Source organism: Pristis pectinata, chromosome 26 (genome assembly GCF_009764475.1).
Source record: "Pristis pectinata isolate sPriPec2 chromosome 26, sPriPec2.1.pri, whole genome shotgun sequence".
NCBI classification, from domain to species: domain Eukaryota; kingdom Metazoa; phylum Chordata; class Chondrichthyes; order Rhinopristiformes; family Pristidae; genus Pristis; species Pristis pectinata.
The window spans coordinates 10,957,832-10,969,778 of NC_067430.1; the positions used below are offsets into that span (position 1 = coordinate 10,957,832).

Below are 11,947 nucleotides of genomic sequence, written 5' to 3' on the forward strand. Positions count from 1 at the left end.
ATGTCTGCCTGAGTGGAGGCGAGGTCCTAATTTAAATCACAGGGTTGCAAAGCAGCCATTATATCACTCAAGCTGCATGCTCATGGTTTATGGATGCTGGCAGGCTCCCTCAGTTTTAATTACTGATTTTCTCTAAACCACCTTCTTGCAAAAATATGATCGCAAGACATAGCCACTTGTTCTCAGTATTTTAGCTGGGTTTTGCAATTAAAATTTCAATCTACCCAACAAAGGCATGAATTAAAAGAAAAGCCACCTTCACCAGAGAAAACAACATTTTCCAGTAAAGGGGGCATTAGGCTAAAACATCCTGGATTAACTGGGGCAAATAGATTTGACTGACATTACCCTCCGGTACTGCTTTCAAACGTACTATCAGAGCCCCATTTTTCAAATAAGACAAAGTTCAATCTTTCTGTTCAGCAAACATAAACCTTTGGACATCAGGTGTCTCCCACTGCAGAATTATGTCCCTTAGCTGCCACCACCCACATTAACCAATCGTTTGCCCACCTCATTCTTGGTACCTAGCCAAGAACAAATTGGTTGCCATGTTTATTTACATAACAGGAATAACGGCCCTTCAAAAGGAGCCTCTTAATTAAATGCCAATTGAAAGTGTTAAATAAAATGCAACTTTCCTTCCCCCCCCCCCCCCCCACCACCATAAACACCTCTCAACCTCATCACTCTATGGGTAGACAAGACATTTATCTTAACAGACAGTAGTAAAGGAGACTATAACATTTTGTTTTTGAAGAGCTGAATTGCGTTGTTCGTATTACCCAACACAGTTCAGTAGTCATTGCCACACTTCAGACATAACCAACTGGCTGAGGTGACAAAGGAGTGTGGGTGACTATGGAAACAGACCCAAGCAAGATTCAATTGCTTCAGTAGAGGCAAAGAGACAAATGGAATTAAATAGAGGGAAAATGGGAGACTGGGCTGCATCCTGATCGTGGGTGTTCTATCAGCACCAGAAGGAATACAAATTGGTTCCAAATTCCTTGTGTTTCCTCAGGAAAAATTATGGGTGTTAAACACAACTTTGCAGAGGATGGATAAAATTAAAGCAAGCACAATCACTCCACCCAGCTCTCCCCTATCACAATCTGCAGTCTCATTGGTAGCCAGGACAGCCACCACATAGTAGAGGAACACACATCTACACCAACAACCCAAAAGCCATATGGAAAAATATACATCTGCCCCATGTAATTATAAGTCCCTCAATCTCCACGACCCCTCCTGTACATCCCCACAATGCAAGAGCCCACCAACAGCAACAAAATAAATGGTTAGTTAACCTGCCTTCACTGGGATTGGTTGAGAGAGGAAATGTTGAATGGATAAATCGCCATTCTTCAATGGAGCCAGCAGATCTTTAACACAAAGGACCAAGTCCCAACAATGTAAAGCACCCTCAGTTTGGCACTGGAGCACAAGCCACACTATGCTCAGATCCTAGAGTGTAGACAGGATGCATGGCGTACTGACTGTGTTTAGCCTACAACTGCAATGCAAAGCACTTCATGTACAAAGCACTCCAATCTGTCTGAGACATATGATAAAGCTGCAAGTCTTTTCTTTATTTCAATCTACGTTGGTTTGTGCTGGATTCTGTAGTGAGGGTGCATAAATTAAATGATAGAATTGTCAGTTTTTGACTCCCTGAAGGAAATTCTGAAGCTTCATCTTCATCCCCCTAATAATTGCAGCTTTGAAACAGTATACAAGCACTAAAACAACAAAAAAGCTTTGAAAAACAGAATCATGCACAAATCAGGAAGATCTTTTTTTAAAAAAAATCTCACAGCTGGGATCAATTCTAATGCACATAGACCAATAGGTTCATCAGAATGTCAACATCACACTGCTTACAAAACTCACAATTCTTTTGTAACACAATAGCCCTAAAATTGTTACCTCTTTTGAATAGAATTTACAAAATACTTGCCCAATCAAAGAACTCTGTGTTCTGAGACTCTAGCAGAGATATTTTCTTTTTTTCCTCCTCCTTCTCTCCTACGAGTGTCAACTCTAGTTGTATCACAGTTCCACTGCGGTGCTGCTGATACATTGCCCCAATGATTTGGTTCACCCAACTCCAGACAGTGAATATTGATTGCAAGGGGAATAGGGTGAGGAAAAGTTGGGCGACTATCACTGCTCCACATTTCCAAAGCAAAGTGACCAGCAGAAGGGATCAAGCAATTATATCATTCATTTGTTACACGTGGGCATTCCTAACATTTATTATCCGTCCCTAATTGCCATCGAGAAGCTGGTGGAAAACCACCGTCTTCAACTGCTGCTGTCTCTCTGGTGAAGATACCCCCATTGGCTTTGTTGGATTAGCAGTCTGGCGATCTCCTCTTAACTACAGGAGCTTCTTTAATGATAGTCCCCTCATTCTTATTCCAGCTAATATGATACAAACCAGTAAACTTCAGACCTTCCAAGTGTGAATGGTTCATGGCATTCTCAATTGAACCAAGAGAAAAAAGGCTGTGATGGCCATAACTGCCATAGCAAATATCAAATAATCAGGGACTTTAGCAGTTGAGCTCCTGCTCTATCTACTTACTGCCCCCAATGAGTATATTCACCAGTCTGCAAGGTAACTGAACCAATGTTGCAGTTACCATTCACTCAGCTCATTGGGAAGTGTTGGGAGGGAACCTTCCTACCACAGCTCGCAGTATTACAGCAAGTTATATTCTTGAACATTTGTTTGGAGCAGAACTTTTAGCCTTACTTAAATCAGGGCAGAGGAGAGTTTCCGAATCTATACCATAGCCCACAATGTATCGTTATAATCCTAAAGTACAATTGTGTATTACAATTGAGAGACACAAGAGACTGCAGGAGCTGGAATCAGTGCTGATGCAGGGTTGTGACCCAAAACGTCAACAATTCCTTTCCTCTCACAGATGCTGCTCAACCCACTGAGTTATTCCAGCAGATTGTTTGTTGCTGTGTATTACAAGTTTCCTTGTTAAAACCACAAGACATAAAATGATATAAATTAGAGCTTAGTGATTAGATTTCTTTTTTAAAAAATTGTGATTCTCAGGTAGTGCAGATGAAGTGCAACATCAAAAGTGTAACTAACTGAAAATTCACAAACACATTCAGCAAAATATAGCACTACAGCATGTCAGAGAAGGTGCTATTTATAAGGAGAAGAATAGACTGTCGGAATGTGTTCCATTTTAGGCTAGAAGTTAGTACCTCCAAAGAGAATGCTGGCTGCAGATCAGGACTCCAGCTTTGACTGGCAGGCCAGTCGATGTGGAACTAGCCCATTTTTGGTGAAAGAAAACTAATTTGCTGTCTGGAATTTGTTGGTTTGTCTAGATTACAATTTCTATGTCCTTAGTAGTAATAATTAAAACGTGGAAGCTAATGTGATCATTAATTTTATATGTACCCCACAAACTTCCTGACTCCAGCCAAAAATAAACAGATCTATGCAGTAAGTACTGGTAAGCAGTTGCTCAAAACTGACAAGCCCAACTTATTTTTGGATACCAAACCTCTGTCAGTTGCCACATAAAGGAGAAAGCACAGAACTCCTGCTTTCTGAACGATCCATGAACACTACCTCATTATTCCTTTTTTTTGCACTATTTCTGTAATTTATAGATTTTATGTCTTTGCACTGTACTGCTGCTGCAAAACAACATATTTCATGTCACATGCCAGTGATAATAAATCTGATTCTACAGATGTTTACAGAGTAGCAGCATCATGGTCTGCTCTCCCAGGCAGTCCCTCTGGATAAAGAATGACTTGCTTCTACGCTGGTTTTGTGGGTTCTGAAGCTGACTTCTCTACAGATGGGGCAAGAGGTGGCTGATAGGGTGTTCAGGTCAGTAACTTGTGAGGTGGGAGCCTCCTTCCACCATTCATGTGGTTCTTCTATGTCCTCCTAGTGTATAGAAGTAAAGCTATCAACACCATCCTTAATGCTCCTTCTCCACTTTGAGCTATCATGGGCCACAGATTACAAAAAGTCAGTGGGAGCATTGACTCCCCCTCCCCAACTCCAGAGAAATTTTGAGAACATCATTAAACCTTTTGTTTTGTCTTGCTGGCAATCTCTTCCCATGACAGAGCTCAGAAAAGGGTGTCTATTTTGGGAATTTGGTCAGTAATGTAATGAGATTGCACCAGCATTTTCATTTTGTTACCAGATGAGATTGCTACTGGCACTGACTTGGTCGACAAAGGCCATTCTCCTTGAACAACTGCCCAATAATCCAAATTCATTATTAGCACAGATGTGTTATATGTAGACTCTCTCAGGATTATCAGCCTCAAGTATGAAATAGTAGCTGGACAAAGAACAAGTTTAGCAGCAAATAATACTTGTATTAGGACTACAGTAAATCAAAAAGATACAAGGTTAGTTGACTGCCAAATATTCTCAATTGTTGAATAATTTAGCCAGGGAAAAACAGATGTTGGTGGGTTTGGCAGATACCGGCTCAAATCTGCTTTTGCAGTGTGCGTTTTTGACTCAATTTTAGACAAGATCACCACAGGAAGGGGAAATAAGGGAGGTGAGCAATGGTAGAAAAAGTCTTACTGCCAAACATTTGAATTGGTGCATGCCTAGAGCCAAGGCAACACTCCCCTTCAGAATGATCTAATGCAACCTCTTTCACAAGAGGGCTCTAGAAACAACAGCCATAGTACTGGGTCCTCAGGACAACAAGGTCAACTCAGTGGGTGCAATTGGCACTACAGGAAAGGAGGAAATAACAGCTCCCGGGAATACATGTGGTCATTTATGACCTTAAGAAGTTCTTGTAAAAAGAGTAAATATGTTTATGTGAACCATTTAAATCCAAGCAATTTAATGAAAAGCTCTCAATTTGACAGAATACTGGCCAGTGTGGAACTGGGTCCCAAGAACCAAGGGCTGGGATTCAATACCTGGCCAAACATTGATCCAAATCAAGGCAGTAATCACAGCACTACCTTACATTTACTCAGCTCGGAACCAAACAGAGGATTAAGGAAAGTCGGGGTCTCCCCACTTATGTTCAATAGTCAGTGCTTCATTCATTGAATGAAGGAATGGATCAGGCTTGACTGTAATGCCTTGTTGTTATGTGGACCATCAACAAGGCTGGTGCCAAAAGAAAGGACCATTGAATGAGACTGTGAAGAATGACTGGCCCCACTGAAAGTGGAGCTCAACACCATTCACAACCATGAAGAGTGGAGAGAAAAATACGTGAAGTAGTGGTGGGGGCTGGATTTATATTAAACATAATAGACATCAAGAATACAACAGCTGTAGACAACATGCAGAAGAGGAGGGAAGCAGAAACACTAAAGTAGGCAGGATGCTGTCAGTGCATGAGAGGGTGACCATTGATGAACCCTGATGGTGGAGATTTGGAGGTGGGGGGCAGGAGACAGCAGAGGGGAAGAAACCATTGATTTAAGGAAGTAGATTGGGAGAAACACATTTCCACTGGCATGAGATTCCAAGCTAGAAAACACTAAAAGGAAAGTAATGAGAAAAGGTGTTCTTTTATTTAAACAACTACACAGCACATCATTATGATATCTGAAAAAGTAATGCCAAAAGATTCAGCAAAAATGAGACATACTAACTGGCAGAAAGAAACTGGACTGACTGGATGGGGCTTTCAAAGGAAAGGACACAAGATGACCCATGATTTCTACTGTACGAATTTACTTCCTTGAATAATTATCTGGAAATCCCAGGTACCTGCAATACTTTAATCAAGTTCTGGGTGAAATACAAATAGGAGAGGGAACATTTACTTCAGATATTTCTGATGCCTTCCAGTGCAGGTAGCAACAGGCAGTACATTCCACCTCACTGACACACAACCATATCCACAGAGAGTTAACAGGCTAGCTGGAAACACTGCAAACATACTAGCTAATAATATTGATAACTGGGAAGCAATCCCATCAATTCATTATTTAACTTAAAAAGATAGGGCTGTGGAAGTCGACATGAATTAAGGGGATAAGCAAACCAAGACCCAAGTTCCTCTGCTGCTTCCTCAGTCTGAGAGAGGAAACTGCAAGTCATAGGTTAACTACTGGACATTAGCCTCAGAGCCAAAGGCTGTGGGTTCAATTCCCGTTTAAAGACTTGAGGACAAAACCAGGCCAGCACTAATTAAATGCTACGTTTTTGGTGGCATCTTCGTTCAGATGGGTTTTTAAATCAAATCACTGTCTGCACTCCTGAGTGGCTTTGAAAATTAGCGGGATGAAAGTTTTTCCTGATACACTCACCAATATTTCTCTCTCAGATGTAATAGCCCAGCTGTTCATTGTCAACCCTTCAGTTATGGGATCTTGCTGTTTATGATTTGTAACCCAAAATTCCATCCCTAAAAGGCATCCACTACACTTAAGAAAGTCATTTGCTTGTTGCAGTCAAAATAATCATATAAACATAATCTATGCCACGATTAGTTTCAGATCCTTAAGAAACGAAAGGGAAATTGTCCGAGGCCCCACCAGTCCTTGGGTTGGAGACAAGACCCTGTCTGGGCTGATCTGCAGTGCCCACCTTGCCACCCAATTAGCAGTCTATATTTAGCCATAACGTGTAGCTACCAGGTCGAGGTCTGACTGAGGATGTTTACTCTGTTTCAGACGCCGCCTTGACTTGCTGAGTTCTTCCAGTGTTTTCTGTCTTTTTTTAATCATCTCCCCACCAAGGCACCCCTTCCCCCATCGCCTCACCAGGAAGTAACCGGCAATTTCTACAGCGAGGTCAGAATGTTGTAGCAATCAAAACCATACCCTTCTTTGTACTTTTCCAAGAGGATGCACGCTCCACTAAAACCCTTCCTCTTTAATATTAACTCAGTGTTACATGTCATGTTTAGCTGGGCTAATTCACGCATCCTTCCACATCCCCCCCACCACCACCAAATAAGGGAGGGATTGTCACTTTCCCTGAAGCTATTGTCTGTTTAAATGTGGATTTAGCTGAAATCTCGGGCTTTAAAACTGTGAAACATCTGCCACGCAAAATATGTTTGGGTTATGGCGGAGTTATTTTTGCCCCTTGATTAATGGATCACGGGACGATGACCGTCACTTATACCCCATTTTTCCCTCTCTCTCTACAAGCTTGGTTGTTTAGGATCTTTATTTGGTAAACATTATGCAATGTAGTGATGCAAATGGCGTGTATGAAATGCATGGTGAAAATTAATCCTAGCACTTGTCTGTGATGATTAGGATTCCCTTTGGGTTAATGCCCCTTTAAAACCGTGTGCTCTTATTTTCCGGAAAACACGGAGCCAGTAGCCGAGATTTACCTGGATTTCTTCAAAGGATTCATCGATGTTGGTGACATGGTGCTGCTCGTGTAGCGTGGGCTCGTCGCAAAAGAAACACACCAGGCATTTGTCGTTCAGACAGAACAACTTGACTTTGTCATGGTCCTTGCAAGGGAAGGAGTTCCTTTGGGCTTGTAGGATGGCGTCCAGCGGGAAAGCGCTGTACCTCTCCACGATATTGGACAGCTTGAGGCTAGGAGAGAGCAGAGGATCCCTGAAGGTTCTCCTGCACTCAGGGCAGTCCCGAGAGCTGTGGTCCTGCCTGTTCCAATGTTCGGTGATGCACTTCCTACAGAAATAATGCTCGCAGCCAAAGCTCACTGGATCCTGGTATATACTCAGGCAGATGGAGCACAGTAGCTCGTCTTTGAGGCTGCAAGCCATAAGGGCAAAGGGTTGGCAGGTCTTGATGTGGTTCAGATATGCGACCGCTCTCCCTCCAACCCGCTCCTGTGTCAATTTCTCTCTGCGATCGTCCTTATTCGTGATCAATTTCATTCCAGGAAGTGTTCCTGTGGAAAGCACCAAGCTGACACCTGAGGCACAGGGAGGGGAAGCCGGCACAGATTTCTTGAGCCTGGGCATTCTCAGAACGTCGCCCTGCGTTATCTTTTGCTCAAATAATGAATTCTGCCATCCTGTAAAAAATATCCGTTCCAGTCCACTAAAATGTGCTTGCGGGGGTGTTTCTTTTGTTGGTAAATTTCCCTCCCCCGGGAAGTGGTTGCGCCTCGATTGTGTTACATTCATGTAGCGATCGGATTCGCTACATCAAAAAAGAAAATAGAGATTCTTAAACAGGGTCGGTGAAAGTGTGGCTGATTCGCCCTCGCCGATTAATTTCCAAACCGGTGACCAAGATCGAGCACCTTTTGTTTAAAGAATTTCCCGATTTCGGTTCAAAATTTACCCTTTTCCTTTTTGAATCTGTGCAGCCCCTATAAATGTAATTTTAGGTTATGTATTCTGGGTTTCCTTTTTTCCTATCCCCACGATAATCTACCGCAAATTCCGTCAGTTGCTTCCTTCCAAGGCTGAACAACCCAAATTCGATCTTTTATCCTGTCAGAAGAGTTCAGTTTCAAACCACTCGGTAATCAACTGGGTTTAACATGCACTCTTGATCAAAGCACTACAACGTATGATCACGAACCATATTTATTATACAACATTGTCTGGAATGAGATGTCGCCGATAGACCCCAAAAGGAGTTTGGGCGGTGGGATTTCATTATGGGACATCGTGAACTTTCTCATTTGAACAATATATTTACAAACCAAGTCTCAATGAGATTGTCCAGCAGGATTTTAAAGTAGCCTTTTTTTAATCAATATGTGAACACAGAAAATGTAAGAGATAGAGCCAAAGACAGATACATCATGAAATCAGGCCCTTCAGCCCAACGAGTCCATCCTGACCACCAACCACCCGTTTACACAGATCCGACATTAACCCCATTTTTTCATTCTTTCCCACGTTCTTATCAACTCCCTGCAGATTCTACAACTCGCCTAAACAAAAGGGGCAATTTATAGTTGCCAATTAACCTACCAAACTGCACCTCTTTGGGATGTGGAAGGAAACCCAGGGGAATCCCATACAGTCACAATGTACAAACTCCACTCAAACGGCGCCCAAGGTCAGGATTGAACCCAGGTCTCTAGAGCCACAAGACAGCAGCTCTACTGCGCCACTCTAGCACCCAGTAAAGATATATCATGCTCAAACCAATTAACAACCAAGACACAAAGACGTTTCCTTGGTTCATTCCCTCGACTGTGGTGAGTTGGCCGAGTGCCAGAAACTATGATATGATTGGCCTCTGTATGCTCAGACTGGTGACCAGAAAAGTTAAGCAGGCTCCCCACTTCTGTCGGATAATAAACGACTCTACGTGGATTTGTTTGAGCAAACAGTGGAGTTTAGCAGTGATGCACTCAAAATAGCATCATAGAAGCTGCCTTTTAGGGTCAGAGGTAGTTGCATGGTTATTATTAATGGGCCTTCACAAGTCCTGGAGACTTAGCTAGCAGATACTGGCATGTTAGTTTTACCAGACAGCTTTCATGGAACAATGCATAAAGAAGTTGCCTGACTAACCCTGCTCCTTAGATCTGTTCCGAGGTCTTTGTTGCTGAGGGCTAAGGACACCATCCAGCTTGGAAAAACTCAGTGAGACAACAAGGTAAAACTGGTTAGCTTTCACCAAACTTGGGTTTTGGCATCAGATCAGTGCAGACAATGCCATCTCTGAATCAATGCATGATATTCAAGCCCCACCCTGGAACCGAGGTTCCCAACCTTCCTGAGTGAAACCGGACTTGTTCACATGCTGTAAGATACGGACTCTCCACATAAACACATGAAGATGTCATGCACTCAAAAAACCAAACTGCTGAAGGAACTCAGTGGGTCAGGCAGCATCTGTGGAGGGGAAAGGACAGTCGATGGTTTGTGTCAAGACCCTTCATCTTGACTGAAAGAGTAGAGGGGAGGTAGCCAGTGTACACAGTCTCCCGCTCTCCCCTCTACTCTTCCAGTCTAGATAAAACGTCTTGACCCGAAATGTCGACAATCCATTTCCTTCAACAGATACTGCCTGACCCAATGAGTTCCTCCAGCAGTCCTGTTTTTGCTTCAGGTTCCAGCCTCTGCAGTTTCTTGTGTCTCCTGATGTTATGGGCTGCTCTTTTTAAGTAGTTGGACTTCTATTAATTCATCTTTCTGGATCTGAGTGTCACGGGCAAGGACAAAACTTATTGCCTACCCTAATTGCCCTTGGGAAGGTAGTTGTGAGCTACTGCCCTGAAATGTTGCAGTCCTCCTGGTGAAGGTGCTCCCACAGTGCTGTCGGATTTAGACCCAGTACCGGTGTTGAAGGGAATGAATGTTTAGGGTGAATGATGGTGTGCCAGCCAAGAGGGTTGCTTTGTCCCAGATGGCAGTGAACTCCCTGAGAGTTTTTGGAACTGCACTCACACAGGCAAGGGAAGAGTTTTCCATCACACACCTGACTTGTAAGTCGTAGATGGAGGAAAGGCTGAGGGATGTTAGGAGGTGAGTCACTCACCATAGGATACCAAGCCTCTGATCTCTTGTAGCCACAGTATTTATGTGATTGGTCCAGTTGAGTTTCTGATCATTGGTGACCCTCAGGATATTGGTGGTGGGAGAATTGGTGATGTTTGGCACTTTAGTGGTACAACTGTTACTTACCACTTATCAGCCTGTACCGGAATATTGCAGACAATGACTACTTCCTTTTCTGAGGAGTTGCCAGTGGAATTGAACATTATTGGATCAGCAAACATTCCTACTCCAACCTTAAAATGGAATGGAGGTCATTGATGAAGCAGCTGAAGATAGTTGGGGCTTAGGACACTGTCCCAGGAAACTCCTGCAGTGATATCCTAGGACTGGGTGGACTGGAATCTAATGACCACCACCATCTTTCTTTGTGTAAGGTGTGACTCAAGCCATTGAAGCGTTTTCTGCTTGAAGCTCATTGACGTGTTTTATCAGCAGTCCTTGATGCCATTCAGTCAAATGCTACCAAAAAAGGTCAGGAGGAGTCACTCTCACCTCACATCAGAAATTTGGTTCTTTACTGTTTATATCAAGCCTGCAATGTGGTCTGGGCCAAGTAGTCTAAGAGAAGGCCAAATTGGGCATTGGTGGACAGCTTATTGGTGTATTAGTGTAACTCAATAACACGTTCAACTACACTTCCCATCACCTTCCTGATGATTGAGAGTAGACTGATTGGACAATAATTAGGCAGATCAGATTTGTCTTGGCTCTTGTGGGTAGGACTTAACTGGACAATTTTCCATATTCAGGTCAATCTCAGAGTTGTAAATGTACTGGGAAAGCTCAGCCAACGATGTGGCTGGCTCTGGAATGCAGGTCTTCATTAATACAGCTCACATGTTTTCTGGTCCTGTAGCCATTACTGTAACCAATGATCCCAATCATTTGATAGCTAAATACTGGTTTCTATGATGATGTGGTTCCCAGGAGGAAGCAGAGATGGATCATCCAATTGGCATTTCTAGCTGAACATGACTGAAGGTTTCTGCTTTGCATTTAGCACTCATGTGCTAAACCCTGTCAGTAAGGATGGGAATGTTCTTGGAGCCTCCTTCTCCCATTAGCTGTTTAATTACCCACTATTATTCATGACTAGATACAATAAGACTGCAGAGCTTCAATGTTTTTACTGTTTAGCACACATGTAGTGCTGTGCTGCTGCTTCAACAGGTTGACACCTTTCTGCTATAAGCAGTACGGCCACGACATGCCAAGTACATTTTTTTAATTTTATTTTTTATTTTGTTGGGGAACTTTCTAGCTAAATTACTTCAATATCATTAAATCTTCATTGACCTTCACCCCACCCCTTGTAATCTTTACCTGCTCCCTTCCACCCTCAGGGAGAGTGCAGCACAACTTCCAATCCACTGTTCTAGAATCTGAGCATGCAACGCTTCAGAACATTATTGCACTCTGCACTGCTGCAGATGCTGTTAGATTGGACGTTAAACATGCTGCAAGTGTAGGATCCAAAACTGCAATCAGTTGATACTCTC

At 42.9% G+C, this 11,947-nt stretch overlaps 1 protein-coding gene across 1 annotated transcript in view; it reads right to left on the reverse strand.

Moving 5' to 3' along the window:
• Positions 1-7,974, reverse strand: part of trim62.1 (tripartite motif containing 62, tandem duplicate 1) — a 72,144-nt gene extending 64,170 nt beyond the window's left edge. The window contains exon 1 of the mRNA XM_052039359.1: positions 7,338-7,974. Coding sequence (XP_051895319.1) covers positions 7,338-7,943 — 606 coding nt within the window. The 5' untranslated portion in view covers positions 7,944-7,974. The remainder of the gene's footprint in view (positions 1-7,337) is intronic.
• Positions 7,975-11,947: the final 3,973 nt, after the last annotated feature.